Source organism: Budorcas taxicolor, chromosome 13 (genome assembly GCF_023091745.1).
Source record: "Budorcas taxicolor isolate Tak-1 chromosome 13, Takin1.1, whole genome shotgun sequence".
Lineage (NCBI taxonomy): Eukaryota > Metazoa > Chordata > Mammalia > Artiodactyla > Bovidae > Budorcas > Budorcas taxicolor.
In genome coordinates, this window is record NC_068922.1 from 57724245 (window position 1) to 57745084 (window position 20840).

Genomic DNA, 20840 nt, shown 5'->3' on the forward strand with positions numbered 1-20840 from the left:
TTTATAATGCTGGTTTTTTGCTTCACATTTCACTTACAAGTTATGTAAAGCCTCCACGGAAAGCCTCATCATCACCTTGTGAGACAGACTAGTCATTTTCTCTCTCAAGCCCCCAAATTCATTCCCCAGGAGCGTCACGCAGAGATCTTCAGGCAACGAGAAAATGGAAAATGCACGTTTCTTCACTGTCTGAAGTGTGTTTAGTTTCCAAAAGAAAAATAAAGAAGCATCTGAATGACTCTGTCTACTTTGTATGTAAAACCAACCACAGAAGGGATGAAGGCAAACACAGACAAGGTGCATAAAGGGCCCGCATTGTGGAGATGGGCCCCTGCTAACTCACTGAGGCCTTTCTTACCACCCCTCTGAGGAGTTTCTAAAGCTGAAACAGCGTCTTAGAGATTTAGGCCCTCGCAGGAGGCTTCCCAGACTAAATTCGTTCCAAACTAGAGGTTCTAAAAAGTTGCCCTGTTTAACCTCCTGGAGGCTTCACTTCCTCTTGTGCAAAACAGAACCCTTGCTCCCCAATATATCACAGTTGTCATGAGGATTGAGTCAATGAATGAGCATAGAGGAAATGCTCTGCACAGGGTGGGGAGGGCATCCTAACAACAGCGACTTTCCTTGCAAGGTTACTATCAGAGAAGCTCTGAAGAAGGCTTTTAAAAAAGAGAGTTTTCTCCAAATCCAACCAGGCTGGGAACTCTGAGAGACCCCACTTCTCATGGGGCACAGGGGGTCCGGAGTGCCTTTTCTGGTCTTGTGGGACCTGCTCGCCCAGCTGGAGTTATCCATCTTAAGCAGCGTGGGACATCTCAGCACCAGCGACTGCCACCCAAGGTTCACTGCGCAAGGTCTCCTGAGAGGGAACTCTGGTGAGTTAATGTATTACTTAGGGCTCCTCCTGCTCCAGCCCCACAGCCTCAACAGGAAGGGGCCAGGAAACAAGCCGCTCCTGCCCCAGGGCCCCAGTGAGACATGTGTCAGTGAACTGCCATCACCAACAGGGGGTGCAGTGGCCTCTCCACCTGCCAATGCTGATGTTACTCAAGTGTTCAAGGTGACTTTCAAGTCCACATCCACCTCTCGGTATTTTTTTATCAACGATTTCACAAACTGTAAACAAAAACTTGTAAATGAGCCAGTTCTTTAGAGAAGGAACTGAAAATGATAAACGGCATTCTATATTGGCGTGGATTCTGAGTTTGCAAATACATTTTTGTGTGCAAAAAAAAGACACCATTTGAAAAATGTTAAGCTACTTACATATGGTATATATGCTACACACACACACAGCTTGTTTGCAAATTAATTTGAAAGGTTATTTAGCTGTGAGCTATCACTGCATTCAGTTATATCTGACTCACACAGCCTGCAAGTCCAGTAGCGATACTTTCCAATAGCAATTCTTTTCCTGGGATTTGTTTGAAAGCGTTTAGGTTTTCACGGATCACTGGAGGTTCTTCATTTTTTTCCCCCTTCTGTGTCATGTAGGTATAAGCTGTCTCTCTAGACATAAACTGTCCACTGGTAAAAATCAATTTTGATTTTATCAGTATTTATTACCGCTGCTGCCAGCAGTTTAGAAGACCAGAGAGAAGGAAAACATGCAAACGAGGAGGAGAAAAAAAAAAATTAAAGCCAGGTCCTCATGCCTACAAATAACACAGCCTGCTGGTCTTTTAGAGGTGTTCCGTATGGTGCCAAGGGAGCCTAAATTATCAATTATCAGTCAATAAAAATTTATAGGACTCTGTTGCTGCTTGCAGTCTCTTTTGTATATGTGAGCTCAGGGGTGGATATTTCTATACCAGGGAGGGCACTGCCCTCACAGGTGCTATGAGCAGTGACTAGGGCTGCAGGCACCGGAGCTGCCTGACCGTGCCTGCCTAGCCTCCCTTCCCAACCGACACTCTAACCAGCTTCAACCTAGCCTGATCCAACCCCGTTTATTCCAGTGACTTGACTCACCAGCTCAAGACAGAATAGTCTACGGGCAAGACCACCATCTACCTGCCTCACTCTCAATTTCCAGAAAAGAAACCCCAAATCTCCACACTCGTCCAGGTTCAAGATCTTGAGTGTCCCTGGCTCTTAAAATCATGAACCAAAGCAGCAGCTGCTCCACACACGTTTTCCTCTCCTGACATGCTCTTCCCTGACCAGGGTCAGTGACATGAGGTCCGGTCTTCGCATCACTACCCTTCTCTCCCTGGCGGGGGTTCCCTTCTTCCACTCAATCAGAAAGTTCAACAAACTAACAGGTGTTCACCAAGTCCTAACCCCTAAAGCAAGAGGTTTAATGAGATGAATAGTTTGAAAAGACAACCTTGGATTTTAAATTTTGATTTTTAGCTACACACAAATAGCCCACATCCTCTGAGACACGGATTTGTTTTTTCTAGATGTACACAAAATACTAAGCAATTTTCAAACACCTGAAACACAGGTGCCCCAGGCACTCTTTTTGAGAACTTAAGACACTTGATACAGGCACCAGCAACACTGTCTCACGGGCCAGATCCCAGCAGCTGTTCTTGTGAATAAAGTTTTATTGGCACACATGGCAACCTCCTTGAAGGAAAAGTCTTCGGACTCCTGCTCTAAGGAAATGGGACTGCGCTACATCCACAGGCACTATTTGTGCGTGCTCAGTCATATCCGAGACCCCATGGACTGTAGCCAGCCAGGCTCCTATGTCCATGGGATTCTCCAGGCAAGAAACTGGAGTGGGGAGCCATTTCCTCCTCCAGGGGATCTCCCTGACCCAAGGATCAAACCCGTCCTCCTGCACTGGCAGGCAGGTTCTTTACCACTGAGACACCTGGGAAGTCCCAGGCATGATGTGAGGCCCTCCTAATCACTGCCCTTTCGAGGCCAGGAGTTGCAGCAGGTTTATCACATGAAGATTAACCTGCTGCAACTGCTACACTTAACAGAAACTGGCAGAACGCACACACTTCCCTGCTCAGTCTTCTCACCCCTTTTCTTAAGTACCTGGATCCACATGGAATAGACACTGGAGACTAACTCATAACTGCTGGCCGGGCTTCCACAGCTTCACGCGATAGGTCTGTGATTGGGAACTAGGTCTCTTCAATGTTTACCGAGAGTGCTCAGCATGTAAACATATGTATTTCTCATACATTGGGTCATTTTTCTTTTTAAATAGGGGTCATTTTTAAATCAAGCTTTCAATGACAAAATAATAATGATAAAAATAGTAAGTACCCCCACCCACTTAGCAAAAGTGACAAAATGACAAAAGATCTCTTAATTTGGGGGCTTTATTTTTTTTTTTTTTCTTTTTAAGATGCTACATAGTCAAACAGAACTGGATTGGTCTTTTATGGCATAAAATTAATTCACAGTCAAGCTCTCCATCACTACTTGACGGCTCATCCAAAGTTCCTCTCAAAGCCCCTCCCGCACCACCCCCACGCCCCGGCCTTGCCTAGCTGGCTCCCTCTCCCCAGCCCCTCTGCTGCCTGCCTCTCTCGCCCTGATTCCAAGTCAGGGCTGCCTGGGAAAGCCAGGACTACACTGGGGCATGGGTGCTGAAGTGTGGGTGGTGGTGAGGAGCAGAGAAAGACGGCACAGGAACTGGCTACTCTTTCCCCTAGACAGTGACCTCGAGCTGACTGCCGCCACTGAGTCCTCTCCCCATGGTGCCTATTACTTATCTACACAGAAAACATTTCCTGGCAGTTGTTCTCCAACGTTCCCATGAGCACAGCTCCGTGTGTATGTATGTGCACATGCACACAGCCCTGAACCTTCGGCAGCAACGCCAGCTTCACTCCATGGTGTTAGGTAGCACAGATGGGTTTTAGGCCACAGAATTAATTATAATCTTGTGACAGAAGACATGAGATGAAATACATTATATAAGTTAAATATGCATTAAACATCTCTGAATAATAATTCAATCTCACTACATGAACCAATAGTTATCTGGCTTGGTCCCTTGAAGAGAACAGCATTCAATGACTTTGACTTCCAGAGCGTTGGGTCAATCAGCAACACACACTCCCCACTGCTGATGAGCACAGCGCCGTTCTTGGTGCCTTCAGGCCCTGTTCATCAGTCCCCAGCAACTGACAGCCAGGGTGGACATGGAGAGGCTGCCTGCAGTGAGTGAGTGGCGCGGGGAAGGACATCGACAGGGTAGGCTCCAGCTTCCCAGAGGCCAGCACCAACAGACAGGGAAGACTGTCATGTTTGCAGAGAGGAAATCCAGCAACGTGGACCAAGGCTACAGACGCTTAAAATGACATTTACAACATGCCATTACCATTTAATCATGGTTTCCCTTGTCATTAATAAGGTTCACTCTTTGCCCCAATCATTTACTATGCGTTTTAAACTTTCTAAAAGATTGTTATATTATGTTCTATTTGTGTGTGTGTGTGCATGTGTGCACGCAGGTGCACACAAGCGGGGAGGGGTAATTTAAAGGCAAGACCTGTGAGATGTCATCATACATTAATTTCTCTTTACACATGGTTATGATAAATTTAAATCCCACACTACGGCGGACCCATCAATCCAATCCCCGTCTCGCATGCTGCCTCTACAAGGCGATCTTCCCTATGATCACGCCAACGATAAAGAAGAGGACGACGAGCGCCAGCAGCCGGGTGCTCAGGCCCTCCTCTTTCCCAGCCGTGGCTGACGCGGGAGCGGGGCTGTTGCTCTGCACTGTCTTCCTCATCCGAAGTCCGTCTTCCTCCTAGGGGAGCAAACACATGTTTCAAAGACAGTCCAAAGCACCAGAAGTGGAAGGCAGCTGTACAGCTTAGCTGCGGTTTGGTGGGGGTTGGGGGGGAGGTGGGCAGGGAGTTACGCCCCGACTCCATCACACGAAATGGTCCCCACCTCCTCATTTTGCAAATGGAGAAACAGCCTACAGAAGAGACTGGCTTGAGGCCCCTCTTCTTCCAAGCATCCACCACAGTGCTGCTGGTCCCTTTGTTTCAGCAGTGCACTAATGCGTTTCTCTGAGATTTATAGAAAAAAGTTCTTCACAGAAAAGAATCCCAAGAAATGACTGAGTAGGGGACCTGGATGCTTTTAAATGTAGAGCTCTGTCCATGGTTGATACTTGGTGAGTTACACGGAGACTGCGGGACTGAAAATGGGATGTCTGTAATATCAAAATATAACTGAACTGGATATACATGTCTCAAATATTTTCTACTTAATGCATGGAATTTCTACCAAAGAAAGAATCTTTTTCATACACATGAAGATAACTTGGACATTTTCCCCACCTACACAGACCTGTGAGAATCGACACTTTTCCTTTCTTCACAAGCCCAAATAGGGCATGCATCAAGGCCTTCCTGTTCTAATTACCCTCAATCCACCCGACGCCCTCCACAACAGCTGCACTTTCTTTTCTTCTCCTTCAGTTCGTTCACACTAATCAAGTGTCTGATAGATCTGACGACAAGAGGCAGCCAGCACCTTAAGCCCACCCCCCACAACACTCATGGCCACCTCTGTGGGGCTGGTTATCAGTATTTGTGTCTCCCCGGCTACCCTGGGGCTTATTTTAAAGGCAGGGACCACCCATGTCTGTATCCCACAGTGCCGGGCACACAGGAGGGTCATAGGAAATGTGTGGCCAAATGAAAGTATGAAACAACACAAAACAAGAAATCCCTGCTTGGCAAGATAAAGAATCTTCTAATGTCAAGACTGGTCTGATAATATTTTAAAGACACTTTGCTTGAGGGGCATGGCCAATATTGCTGCATGCTGATAAATGACTGGTGCTATTCGATTAACTTCAAAAAAAAAAATGGGCACAACAAAATACAGCATTTATTTTATTGGGTTTATATAGAAGCTATTTCCACCTATTTATCACTTTAAATGGCACAGAAGAGAAATACATTCAAGAAGAAGCTTTAGGCGTATCTTAGACTTTTAGCCAAAAGTAGAGTGTCAGCCTCATAATTTACTCCATACCAACAGCAGTCACTGAATGAGGCAAAGCATGATTACTGCAGAGAAAGACAAGGATGCCACTTTCTAAACCCCGTTGGCCCCCCGTGTCTCCTACCTCATTAGAGTAAGAGAAGAAGAGTCACCTGCAGTGAATTTATGGTTGTGTACCTGGTGCTACGCAGTCAGAGAGTGACAGTCTATGGTCGCTGGGGACATGCTCAAGATGAAAAGAACAGATCAGCCTCAAGACTTAAGCTGCAACAAAAGATCCTACAATCAGATGTTCAGAATCACTCTCTTTAACCCTGTGTATGAAAGGCATACTTTCAACACTGGAAGGGGCCTTAACAGGGTCTTGCAAACAGAGGCCAGAAGCCGCTGTGATGGACAAAGTTACACAGTGAGTCCAAGTTTGGCTGGTCATTTCCACACTACCACAGGCCTCCAAAGCCAAGAGGAGCACACCTGCCTCGCTCCAGCACCAGTGCAACCTCACCCCCCAGCACCAGAGCCACTCGCCAGGTCCAGGGCCACAAGCTGGAGCCCCTGGTTCCCTGTAATCTCCCCCATGGATGTGACAGCATCCCAGCTCCAGTCTCCAGACCATACTGATAGAGGATGAGACCCCACTGCTAGACCTATTTAGGATATTCAAAAATCAGAATGATGATCGCCTTAAAACAGAATACACGTCAGTCTTCACTCTCTTCAAAAAGATTCTCATCCAATGGGGATGGAAAAGGGGCTTGAAAATGTGAACTCAAGATAACCATTGTTGTTTTTTTAATTTCAATTTACACTAATGGATTTTTTGTCTGTTGTCATTTTATGAGGGGACAGGAGTTTAAATAGTTGAAAAACTACTGCTCAAGGGACACTGGTTCTTACTTTGGGATGCACGTAGGCATGTGTCCAAGGATTGTTTTGAGAACCTTAGGAAACTTCAGCCTGGAGGAAAACCGTGCAAATACAAGACAACTCCACAAATTTCATCAACCTCCTCACCCAAGACCATAGTAGCAAAGCCCCCATTCCCTGGAGACGATCAGGAAACAAAATGCCATTACCTTGAACTGCTTGTTCTCCTCCCGCAGCCTCTGGACTTCGCTCTGCAGCCTCTTACACTCTTCCATCACCTTCTTAACTTCAGTGTCATCCAAGGAGGAACTCAGAGCTTTAGACACCGTTGGTGTTTCTGTCTTTGATGTAGTTGTGGGTATAATTTTATTTATTTCTACATCATGCTGTTCAGAAATAAATGAAAGCCCAAGTGTCACCAACCACGTATTAAAGGACTTCTTCATGCAAAGTAAAGTAGGTCTCAGCAGACACCACCCAGGGTAGCGTTTCATCCAAACTGTACAATGTCACATTTACTTTTAAAACAGATCACTTTATCACCTAGTATCTTCATAATCTAAAACCGGGCTCCAGAAATTATGGATGAGGGCAAATAATGAAGTCCGGCTGAGACTAATACTTCAAAGAAAGAAAAGGGGCTGTGCGCACTGCACTATCAAATTCCTGCCATGAAAAATCAGCAGAGCATAGCTGCACAAGCTCAGGAATCATCAGCCACAAATTACCGTCACTACAAAGACGCGAACATCCCCCAGACCGGCTGGGCGGGGGTAGAAGGCCAGAGGGGACGTAACTAAGACGGTGATTTGTCTCCTGAACTTAAGACAACTGCAGCGATGGGATGAAGGTGCAACAAATTCAGTGTCTATGGTATTTCATCCTGGGGAGGCAATGTGTTCCTCACTTCCCCAGCCACAACTGCGCTGTCATCCCCTCTGAAGACCCACTGGGGATGAGTGAGTATGTGGGGGCCGGGGAAGCACGGAAGCCCTTGGGGGTCCATGCGGCAAACGGAGAACAGCGAGCTCTACCCTTAGTCTCCCAGGGGAGAGGAGTGAGGCCCTGGCAAGCAAGACCTCAACACGCAGAGCTAACCTCCAAGCGCACAGCTGGGGCCAGAATACAGTCCTCAACTATCCACAACTGACAGAACATGCTGTGGGAAGAGGGAAGGGAAAAAAGGAACGAAGACCACCAATCATTCAAAGAAATGGGATAGTGACGGTGGTCAATTAGCGAGCAGAAAAAAAATGTTAAGTAGTTTTGAAACAAAGCATCAGCATTCCTGGAGATTGTTATGGATAACGTTGAGAGTTTGAACATTTCTATTCCCACCACCAGCTATTAACAGCCAGGGTGGTTTAATACTCTGCATGGGTTTTAAACTGTGTTAACACAGTTTAAGTTTTTTGACTAGGGTGAAGGGAGGTTCATGCCAACCAGGCTCATGCTTTGGTTTCACACAGAGAAAAGTGAGCCAGCAGCTGGGAGGGAGTCACTCCTTACCCTCAGTGCTCAGGCAGCAAAGAGGGTGATTCTCAACGGGAACTGACTCTGCCTCGGGAAGGGCATACCGGGCAACATCCAGAGACGCTTCAGGTCGTCACGACCAGGGATGCTACTGGGGTGAGGTCAAGGGTGCCACAACACACCCTGCAAGGCACAGGACAGCCCCACAGCGAAGGACTCCTGGCCTGAAAGTCAGCAGGGCTGAGGGTGAGAAATCCTCATCTAAAAGCACAGTTTGACTGAAGAGAATCTGGGGTTCAAGAGGTGGAGAGTTGGTGCTCAGGAGAAATGCAGACAGGGAAGCCTGCAGCAGCACTGTACAAGAGGAGCTGAGCGCTCACTGTCTTTCCCACTGTTAAATATAATAGCAACCTAGAACTTTGCCCAAGTCAAAGAAGCTCTTCGGAATTTATGACATTTCAACAGTCAACAGGTTGTGCTTTTCAAAGGCAAAAAAAATTTCAGTGAGTTCTTTCTGTGAATCTTTCAAAGGCAGATTTCACAAAGGCCCACTTATTTGTTGACTTCAGCTCATTTTTCTCTTCATACATCAGAAGAAGGAAAATAATTTGCCAACTTAAATCTTGGTTTTGCAGGAGATGGTATGCAAATAAGTATCAGCTTGCAACATTCAATTATTGTTAACTATAAACATACTTACTGGTTTATCATTTTCTGCTGGCAATTCAAACACACATCTAAGTTTTGAATCCATAAGGTCTTCCGGTTTTGCCTCCTTCCACTAAAACAATTTAAATTCAATAATCAGGATATTATAAAGCTGCTAGAAGAATGATTTTCTTCCTATAACTGACAATTTCAGAAAAATACGCTTAATGAGAAAGCCCTGATGTACATCAAATAAAGAACTTAAGTCTGCTGAGATTTCAATATTTTTAACGTGACAAGATTAAATACACCAGCTCCCCTGAACATTGATTATTCTTCACCAGCTCCAGTCGTGCTGCCTGACTCCTCTGTGTCCACCGGAGCTCCTGTCACCAGGCTGTGAAAAGCACACAGGACAGAGGAGACCACCACTGGACCCAGAGGCGTCTTCTAGCCTGCATCTGGATGGCCTAAGGACATCTGGGCTCTCCTTAAGAAACGACAACTTACTTAGCAGGGCATGTCTTTCTAAGCGGAAGCCCATACTACTTGGAGGTGATTTTAGAACACTGCCAACTACCAGCAGGGCACGGGAATGGGAAGGCCACTCTCTGTGACCCCTACTGTCTGGGCTGAACCCCACTCCCTCAGCCTGCTGGGAGGAACACGTTCCTGACTAAATCCATGTTCTGGGAGGAGGCACTCCTGGCTTACTGCTCCTCGTTTTGGCAGAGGAGAACAGGAATCCCAGATGTTCTGAGAATTACAGAATAAACCAGCACAGCAAGAAGGTGATACAGCAAAAGGAACGAATCCCCCCACCCTGACCCCAGAACCATGCAAGAGGCAGAGAGAGCAACAGGTACCAAAAGTCAAAAATGGGAAATAATCTCTGTGTCAAGCAAAACAGGAACGCCAAAGTAAGCCATGGTGGGCACAGTCATGGAACAGCATGCCATTCAAGGGATACCGAAGACTGTTTAATTACACGGGGAAAATTCACAGAAAATAAATGAAGAAACTGCAAGCAGTATTTTAAGTCTGTTCCTCTGTACACACACACACACGTGTGCACAGATACATGTGCCTGTGCGCGTATCGTAAGAACTTCAGGCAAGGATCATCTCAGCATGTTAAAAATCACCAAGTGAAAGACTGCTGGCAGGCAGGAAGTTCAGTGATCTTCGAGGATCTGACTGCTCTGAGTATCAGAGGTCACCCCTTAACTGCGGGGCAGATGTGCTCTGCACTGGACAGAGGTGGCAGTCACCACCCTAACCAAGTAATCAGACCTGATGTCACCAAAGGAGGGACATGATGCCCACAGGACACTGCCTTGCAAAAAAACCCAAAAATACCGAACCTGAATTTGGTCGTGAGGGGATAATTTGGTAACTCCAGGATGCGGGACCTTCTCCGAGGCACCTGGTCTGGACTGTGGACAGGGTGAGTGTGCACCAGTAGACGAACAACCAAAGGCCATCCTTGAACCGGGAAATGCTGATGTGAGTTCCTCTTCTAACCACATTGCTGAATTAACGTTGAGCCCCTTAGCCATGAGTGACAGGCTACTTAACAGAGCTGAGTCTATGAAAGAACCTGCCCTTGTTACAATGCATTCAGGGATGGTGAAGTGTCATGAACAGTCAGGGAACTCGGCAAAAAAACAAAGTTTAGGGCAGAAAAGAAGCAAACGTGGCATAAAAGGTGAATCTTAGTAAAGGTTAGACGAGTAGGCACTACTGGTTTCTCAACTTTCAGTACATCAAAAATATGGAGAATAATATTTTAAAGTGAAGAGAAACCACCAGGCTCTCACTAACAGTGGTTGGGTCTAGTATAAAAAACTATGTGACTCCAGGTCACACAGTTTTATTCTTGCTTGTTTGTATATATCTCAGATTTCCAACAAAGTACATTTCATTTTTTAATTGTTATGAACATTCTCATGAAAGAAAGTAAAATTCACTTTTATTGTACCCTGAGGCCTGGCCTACAGCAGCACTCAGATTAACCCAGTTAATGAAAACTGCCCGAGGCCACAATGTTAGTAAAAGGCAGAGTCAGCTTCACACCCAAGACACCCAAGGCCATGCTCTTGCACCAAGCCATGCAGCAAAGCCAAACAGGACACATTCTGGAGTCCACGCTGTGCATCTGCCATACATTCTTTTGCTCACACAAAGTAACATGAAGCGACACACCATGTTCCAGGAAGTGAAGGTAGTGACTATATCAGTAATTATTTCTATGAGAAAGAATGTGGACACAAAGCCTAAGATTGCTGGTCTCTGTGAAACCTCACTTGTCTGTGAAACTTCTTGTCTGTTTCACTTCTCTGTGAAACCTCAAATGTCTCCTTTACCGCTCACCTCCTGCCCACGTGTTACATAAGCATAAAGGTGGTCAGCTATGCTTTTCTAAGAATGAAAGAAATGGCTGTGTGGTCACACAGGGGCCTGAAGGTAGGCTGTGCATGAAACAGTACTTCAAATAAAACTTCGAAAGAGAAAAAAAAAAACCTAGTGTGAATCCTAGCTAACTCGAATTTGTAGGCATTCCTCGGACGACTCCAGTCTCTAGGTTTCAGCTGATGATCTGGAAAGTGGTGAATATGTTGAGGCAGTCCTGCCCTTCTTTTCCAAACTGTGAGGACTAGACAGTCTGTCCTTCCTGGGCTGTGGATATTAGGGGTCTATCAGTATCCTGTGACTCTCGCTCACAGCACCAGGATGCCTGCTGATTTATTCACGCGTGTAAAAGGCTGGGGGTAGAACTGCCATTATCATCATCTTCTAGAAAAATCAATACAGGGGACTGGCTGTGGTGCTCTGTCCCCATGGCGACCAAAGTCCGTGGACGCTCAAGTCCTTCATATAAGATGCAGCTGCTGCTCGCACTTCACACCCACAGAGCAGAACCCAGAGAAACGGAGGCCCAACCATAACGTATCAATTGCTTATTTTATGAAAATGAAGTCAGCTTATTTTTACCAAAATTAAAAGATGCAGTTGAACATGTATTTAAGGGGAGGGTGTAGAAAAATCGAAGGAATCTGGGGGGGGGGCAGGGATACAACAACAAAAACACAAAGAATGGCACTTACTAGAACCAAGCAGGGGGGGAAAAGCCTAAAGGGTTGAAGGATACTTAATATTCAACTCTCCCCCATCCCTCTAGATTCTGGGGGATCGGGAAGAAGAGGCAGAAAGCGTTTTCTAGAATAAAAATTGCCCTTTTCTGTAGGGGGAGGGAAGGGGGTGAAGGTAGAGAACCCTCAGACCATTCAAGACACAACCCACCAGAACAAGGAACTGCTGAAGGAAACCAGGCAGAAAAGTCAGAAGAGTGTTCTGAAAGTTACATAAAATGTTAAAACCAAAGTTCTAGAAACCCATGAAGGCAGTCAAAGTACAAACCTCCTGAAAAGCACCATTCCCCTTTAAAAACAATTTTGACATATTTTGAAATGCATGCACCCACAATTCTGCACCTATTCATTTTTTTTTTTTAATTACTTGGGGGAAAAAAAAAGCATTCAGTACTTACTACTGCTTCCATATCAGAAGTGTCAGTTGGAGCAAACATAGACTGAACCATAAACTTGTGTTTACTTTTCTCATTGGGATCATAATCGAAAGGCTGTAACATCACTGAGAAAGAAAATATTTCATTAGGAGGGTCAGAGCTTGGTTACCGGCAACCATTTGTTACGTTAATACTTGCACTTTGGTGGTAAAGCAGTTCACCAGGATGCTCTTCTCTGAGCCTCATGAAGCCCCTGGTGAAGTGAGCACTTTGAGATGAGCAGCCTCTTCCCCACCCTGCGGGTGTCAGACCTGAGGTCAGGGACGTGAAGGGACCTGCCCGAGGTCAAACAGCAGGCAGTGGCAGAGCCAGGACCGGGGCTTAGGACCCAGGTCTTCAGACTCGCAGCCCCTGATCTGCCACCACGGCACACCTGACCAAACACCTGCCACAGGCCTTCTATCCAGGTCAACCAGATACAGACACCTGTACCTGTTCTGCTCAGGGAAGCACCCACCAACGATCTCCTCAAGAACTAAGGACGGTCCACGACATCTGAGGAGTGGTTCAGGCTTCTCTCTGTGCTATTCTCCGTGTCAAGATCGTCATGATCACACTTCAAATACAATTTTGCTAAGGATGTTAGAGAATTTTCACAACCCACACCCTCACAGCATGGAGAAGACCCCATCAGCTTCCACAACCTTTCTCCCAAGAACCTAGAGGACTCTCCCTTGCAGGCTCCCCGGACCGAGCACATCCACAGAAGGAGGGGCTGTCCTATTCTGGCCAGCCTCCCCAGGACCTACCACCCTACCCTGCTAAATGACAGCTGCTTTACAACACGAGGTTTCCTACAAGGCTCTGAGAAACCACACATCTCGTTGAGCTCCCTGAAACCTAACTTGTTCACACGCAGAGAAAGCCTGCTGTAGCCCTGATGAGCGACGAGCTCCCCGGGACTGAGCGTCCCCCTGGGGCCAGAAGCTGGACTCTGCCCTTCAGCTTTACCATCACTTTAGTTAATCCTTCAGAGGCAGGGAGTGTTGCGGAAGGTATTCTGACGCTTACTTGCAGATGGAAAAACTGAAGCACAAAAAGGTTAGCTAACTTGCCCAATACCATGACGGAGCGGCCTGACTAGAGGGTCAATATTCAGGGCCACAAGAGGGCTGAATCTCTGTCCATCCCCACCAGCACCTCCTGGGCTGGCCACTCACCAGTGTTTTCCTGCCTTTGAGCTCACTGAGAACTACCTGGGTTCTTAAAGCCTCAGTCATCCACCCCTGCAGCAGACAACCGGCCCTGCCCTAAGCCTGGTTTATAAAGGAATCCGGGACCAGACAAAGTGAGGGACCTGCTCAAGGTCACCACTCTGGGAAGCAGCAAAACATGCAGTTCAGCACCCCTTCTGCCACACTGGATACTCTGAGACAGGTGGGGTCACATCCCCAGATCCCCCATCACGGATCTTACACGTGATGAGGAAGAGGAACACAAACATCCCTCTCTGTCTTGGAGGTGCACGGGTCCTTTCTCTCTTGGGGATAGAGAAAGTCTATCAATAAAATAATACGTTCAATCTGAGGATCTGATATTCAAAGTGAAACCATCAGCAGAGAGAACAAAAGGTCATTTAAAACAGGCACAGGGCTACTCCACTTGAAATTTTATTCTTGCAGGTGTAAAGGCAAGGCTCTATCCTGGAAAAGCAGTCCTTGCTGGTGGCCTGGGACCTGGGATGGAGACAAGTCTGCTGCTGGCCTCACTGAGCTAGTAGGAGCTCTCCTGGAGCATCGCTACACACTGGGGTTTGACATTGAACCCCAGGGACAAATGGCCAGACTAGCAGGTCAACATCACAAACTTTTATTCTGAAAGCTGAATTTCCATTGCATTTTTTCCACCTCTAAGATTGCAGTAAGGAAGATGTATGTGATAAAGAAGCCACTATCTTCACATGCACTGTGATCCTGCCTGGACAGGGAATGTCAGCTTTACTGGAGTTGGGTCACAGTCTTCCAACTACTATCAGATTAATGTTTATTTAAAAAAATTAAAGTGAATTAGGTTTTGAGAATTTCAGATCTCACCTAGCTATGACAAAATCACGCTCTAGTATTTTTTAGAACGGGAAAGAACTTAGTCTTAGACTGCATTTAGATTTCAGTAGAGCACAGGTCCAGCAGAAACACTGTCTCATCCTTGAGGCTCTGCTTTCCCGGCTGTGAATGGGTTCCAGTCCTCCACCATGCAGGCCTCTAAGGCTGAGCCAGGATTATCTGTAAAGATGCCCAGGAGATGAGAGCCATCAGAAGACACTGCTAATTCTCAGAGAAGTTGGCTCTTTAGCTTCAACGACACTGGGTCACACACAAAGAACGGCTGCATCCAGAGACCCTAAGACAACCCCATGTAAAGAGCTGTTTCCTCCCACTCTTTTCCCCTTTCCTCCAGAGGTGCAAGCCAGAAAGAAGGGCCTGTGAGTTGCAGGCCCGTCCTACAGTAAACTGACCCTTCCTTTTCATCTCTCCATCTTGTACCATGCTCCTGTCCCCAGTGCCTTCACAATGTCCCGAGAGCAAAAGAAAATAATTCTTACTGGCACCTAGTATGGACCAGGCACCAATGAAGGCATATTTTCCTTAGTTCTCCCATCAGTCTTCACAACAACCAGAAAGATGGTCATGTCTTCCTTTTCTAGATGAGAAGACAGGGCTTAGAAGGGCTAAGCAGGCTTCTTGGGCCTCACGGCCAATATTAACTGACGGACCAGAACTCCACACTGGTTCTGCGTCCACAGTCTGACTTCCACGGCACAGGTTCTCAAAGCATTACTCGCAGACCCCGAGACACTCCCACCCTCACGTCAGGTGGCCCATAAAGTCAAAGCTGGTCCTGATGATACCAAGACATTACATGTCTTTTCCACTGCACTGCTACCCCCAGTAACAGTGGGCACAAAAGCAACAGTGGGTGAACCTGCTGGTGCCTAAGCGTGGACACCGGATGGCAGGCACCGCCACTCACGTGCAGTGTGTTTAAAAGGCCACCTCACTTAAGAATATTCTTGATGAAGCAATAAACATCACTCACTTCACTAAATCCCAACCTTGGACAGTGCATCTTGGCACTCTGCTCTATGAAAACACACATCAAGCATCTCTGCTGCCCTGGGAAAAGCACTTACGTAACCGTTCTGGGTTATGAGCTAAACTGGACACTTTCTCATGGAACCACTGACAGAAAAACTATGGTTCATTCACACCTGGGTATATGGCAGATATTTTCCTAAAAATGAATGAAGTGAACCAGTCACTGTAAGGAAAACAACTTGTAGCTGTGGTTGGTGATAAAATCCAGGCTTTCAAAAAAACTTAGAATCTTGGGAAACCTCTCTCAGCCACCAAGTGCTTCAGTCTCCCCAGTGAGATCAGTAAGGAGAGTAACAAATGTACGTTTTTGGTACTGGATAATGAAATCTGTCGACAGCTGGAAGGTCTGTGTAACTCAGCTGGCATAATACTACCAAAGCCATCAAGTGCACGGGAAAGTGCAATGCATCTTGGTGAAACAAAGTTCAAATGGTTTACTAATATGGTGTCAAAGTCTACACTGTACTGACGAACTTGAAGAAAAGTGTTGCTCGGCAAGTTCTGGCATAGTATCAAAGAAGAATACCTACAATTACAATACATATCAGTGGTAAAGGTGGTTTTACTTCGTATACATTCACCGAAACAACACACTGTAACAGACCGAAATGCAAAAGCAACAGAGAATCCAGCCTGTCTTCTATCAAGCCAGAAATTAAGGAAATTTGCAAAACGTATCAAATAATGCCATTTTTTGAAAAGTTATCTTTCACTAAAAATGTGTGAATTGTATTTATTAAAGTTATGAAAGAATTAATACTTTAAAAATTTCTCAGTTTAATTTGCAATACGACAAATATTGATACAACCCACAAACCAAAAAAAAAAAAAGCTTTTTTGGTCTTTAATTTCTAAGCATATACAAAAGGGGCCCTGAGACCAAAAGGTCTGAGTACCATTATTCTACATCAGGGTGCCTCGCAGGCCCCTCTAGAAGGAAAATTATCTGGTTGCTAATTCAAGTGAAGGCACTGGTGGCTTCCTACAGTCCCCTCTTGGGAGAATGTGCCATTTAAAAGAAAAAGCAGTTCACACAAACCAAGTTTCAAGCCCCATGTGCACACACCTGTCCCTAAGAGGAGGAGACTGGGGCACCCCGTGCTCGGCTAACCAAACCACCTTGCCACAGCCTGCTCCCCTCTGCAGGTGCTGCCGTCTGACACCCCTGCCACCCTCAGAACTCACAGATGTCATGAGCCCAACTCCAGGCCTAGACTGCACTGCCTGCCAAGTCGCCATGTGCAGAGTTAGAAGGACCTCAAGAAGACAGAACTTACACGGAGACCTCCAAGCTCACAAGAACGCAAGCACACAAAGAAGTGGGTACTGGTGGCAACTAACCCACCTCACAGGAGCACTGGAGACAGCGGGGGGGGGGGGGGGGGGGGGGTGGTCAAATACCCTCTGTAAAAGGCAGGGACTCAAAACATAGAAGCACAGATGCCCAGTGCACCCTTAAGGCTGGGGAGGAGAGAGCTTCCAACTGAGTGAAAACGGTTACCACTGGTGACCTTCAGGAAGCACAGGGTGTGAGACGGGTGCTTGGCCCCTCCCTCTCTGCAGCGACGCTCCCTCCACCTAGACCAGCAGGTGGAAAACAAGGCATTTGCCACCTACCAGCTCTCCTTTTCTGTGGGCTCCCCGATCAGCGAGCAAGAGTGAGGAGGGCAGGTGGCACCCAGACTTCCTGAAACTTCATGAAGGCTCCTGGGCTTCAGCATCTGCATCGTGTTGCCCCCAACTCATGCCCAAAAGGCTGTATTTCTCAGCCGCTATCATCTCATGTCAAGTTCAATTTGCTATACCCTATTAGCTGGAACTTTACGAGAACATGACAGAATAAATGTTGTTAATCGTTTGTTCTCTCAGCTCCATACATGCAAATTGTGACAGAAATTATGTATTTTTTTCCATGACAGGCTATAAAAGAGCTTCCCATTAACTTATTTCACTTGAATTCCAGAGACACTGATGATAAAACCCTCTTAAATGAACCATCTATCCTACTCTTTAAAATGTATCGCTGATACTACATTAAAAAGAAGCCCGTTACCAGGAGACGGCCTGGAGACCAGGTCACCACTCACCAGCATTAATGCTTTGTGATACATTGTCAGCTGAATGCAGGTTGTAAAAGTGGGATCCTGATAGAAAAGGGCCTTTCATAAAACACTGGATCAATAAGATCAGACTTTCTTCAGAAGATATGCAGAATATACACTACTTAACACACACAAGCACACACACCTCGGAGAAATGACTTGATTAAATGCTGCATAAAAGCTTTTGAGAACCCGGGCAAGTCACAGATCACTTTCATCTCCATTATAATGGCAACAGAGCAAATGAACAAAAGCTTAACAGGCACCTTGGCAACTGCTTTATTATTATTTTTTCATCTCAGGATTTTATCTTTGACGTGCCTCTCTCCTGTTCACAGGACCATCTCAGTGCAGGCCTCCTCCAACATCCAAGTTTCTCCTCCCAGACCTCCTACCTCCTCCCAGTTTCTCTCAGACAAGTTCTCTGCAGAGCCCCCATAACCCACGTACTCCATCTCCCCTAAGCACCCGGCTCTCCAGCTCGATAGTCCTCAAACGAAAAAACCCCCTTCCCAAGTAAGAGGTCATTAGTCCACGCCCATAGTCTCGCTCTCGCAGTGTCCTGATGTGATCCAACAACTGGTCGCGCTGCTGGCCCAACAGGCGTGCACAGGGCGCCGGCCACGCCCACACCCCCGGTGCTCTCTACGGCTCCTCCCACCACGTTGGCCTTGGGCGGCTGGCGCCTCCCGCAGTCTACGGGCCCTACTCCCATCCCAGTACGCCACACCTTCTCAGGCTTTCTCAGACTCTGAACCTTCTACTGGTCTGACTGTCACTAGGGGGTCTCCAACTTCAGCTTGCAGCAGACGTACCTGGAATGCGCGTTAAAACACAGCTGGCAGGGTCCCACCTCCAGTTTCTGATTGCACAGGTCTGGAGTGGGGTGACCTGTTCCCAGCTGTTGCTGGTCCAGGAACCATGCCCGGAGAAGGTGGGCTGAAAGCACCCCCTGAAGGCCGTCTCACCCTCTCGTCCTTCCTGGGGATTTACTCTGTCAGCGGACACCACCCATACAGAGCTCTCCCACAGGCTCACCTTTCCCACACTCACTCTTCATCTCGTGGTTTAAGACAGTGGTTTCTAAACTTATCACCACTGTCCTCTCACAATCTCTTCACTTTATGCCTCTGTCAAACTGTCCTCTACCAAACTGCATTTACAACATCATAATGAAGTCACTGTTCCACTTCTTGGGAAACTGATCAGAGACAAACCAGAACTCTGCCAACAGATTAGAATAACCAGTGTTACCACAATGAGGTGACAGAATTCTAGCCTAAAGCAAAGGACTCAGACATTTTAGTTAGACTAGGTGCCCTTATCAGGAATAAATTTATTGTTTCCTTCAGGATACTCAAAATGTTGAAAACAAGACTAATTTCCTGGACTTCTGCCTATTCAGGGACCCATGGATGGAACTATGAGTCTAGTGGGTAATTAATCTTATCTACTTATAAATTAGTTGACGTGGAATTGTCCTTGCATCCTCTAAAGGATCTTCCAGTTCAGCACAGATCATCTTAGATAACAAACTCCTCAGAGTCTGATTATTTGTGCAGTGTTCACAGTACAAATGTACCCCAATACTGCTGGAAATGAGGTGCATCATATACACGCCTAAGAACATGGCTCACTCACTCTCTTTCATAAGTATCTTTTAAAATGCACATCTATTTTCAAAATTCCAACACACTTTCCTATCTCCATTAATGCTTTGTTGAAGAATCCCACATAGCCTTTCCTGAGTCCTCTCATGTTCTGATTATCAACTCACATTACATCTGTCTTAATATGAACCACATGCCAGGGCCACTGTGCAGGGAGAAAGGTTTGTCCTGAGGCTGGGGTTAATTTCAGACCCCTGTTATCTCTCCCATACTTGTCCTCTGGAGTGTTCCTGTCCAGGCCTTCACTGTGGCCACCTCTCACAGCTCTTCCCTTTCATTCTGGCTTGTGATGGGCTGGACATCGCAACAGGTTAATAGAGAGTCTAAAGTAAGAGTATAAACAGGAGAGTTAAGGTTAGAAGCCCAGGTGTATCAATGTGCAGGGAGCTGCCATCAATGAAGGAACATGACTTTTGGCTGCTCCCAAGTTGTGCTTGGTTTCTGCTCCTTGGTCACACTGTAACAGCTGACACTTTCGTCTAAGTGAGGTGGACTGAATGTACTTGGATAAACCCTCTTGACCATGATCTTTTAAAATGGAAAGACTAAGTAAACTGTGTTAAACTCATAAAAAGTGAAACATGGGATTCTTCTTAAGAAACTTAAAAATTATAGTAATCTTTTAAAGAAACCATTAAAAGCACGATTAAGCTAAATTTTTATTGGTAATCTACCCCCCTCTTTTTAAAAAAAACAGAATCTCAACTGGGGAAAAAGATTAAAGGCATCTTTTAAGTATGACTCTGAGTTGTTCTTATCTGAGAGTAGTAAGCCTGATTCATGAAAACCATCTATAACAAGGTTTCGCTTATCAGAGACTTCCAAAACAGACGATCACACGAAGAATGATGCTGTTAAGATGCCCGAAGCCCCCAAATACAGCTCGCGCTATCAGCACTTGACAGACGGATGCCCGACTTCCTTCTCTAAGGGCAGTGGGCTTAGACTCTGGTGCTAATCACCTAAAAGCTGCTGCCCAAGGTTGGCTGGTCCAGGGCAAGCGGGCTGTTCCACTAAACTGAGTCAGCAAAATCTTAGGAGGATTAATTATCAATTGCGATCCTACCCAATTACATTAATTGACCAGTGATTCCATCCAAGAAGAGCTGCTGATATTCATTCTCTGTCCTCAGGATTTTACTGGAAGAACTCTGTGCTTTAAATGTGATTGAAGTGAGTGCTGAAAGGGGCTATATGTCAGGAATGAACATTGTTCCTGAATTCTTTGAATTTAAAATACAGATTCAGACACCAGAAGATTTGTGTCTGTTTGTCTTTAATCCACTTTTGATTCCCAGGGTACACTTAGTAAAGTGTATCTGTACCTACATACTGGTATCTTTAACAACTCTTTCCAAGGCCCAACCCGCCAAACAGATATTTTGCATTTCTAATTTGCTTGGTACATAGGCAACCAATGTGCATAATTGAACTGCAAATGGAAGCGCGCT

At 46.1% G+C, this 20840-nt stretch overlaps 1 protein-coding gene across 1 annotated transcript in view; it reads right to left on the minus strand.

Moving 5' to 3' along the window:
• Positions 1-3269: 3269 nt before the first annotated feature.
• Positions 3270-20840, minus strand: part of VAPB (VAMP associated protein B and C) — a 46931-nt gene continuing 29360 nt past the window's right edge. Inside the window, exons 3-6 of the mRNA XM_052650554.1 lie at positions 12484-12587; positions 8987-9067; positions 7023-7199; positions 3270-4732 (exon numbers count right to left, since the gene is read on the minus strand). Coding sequence (XP_052506514.1) covers positions 4574-4732; positions 7023-7199; positions 8987-9067; positions 12484-12587 — 521 coding nt within the window. The 3' untranslated portion in view covers positions 3270-4573. The remainder of the gene's footprint in view (positions 4733-7022; positions 7200-8986; positions 9068-12483; positions 12588-20840) is intronic.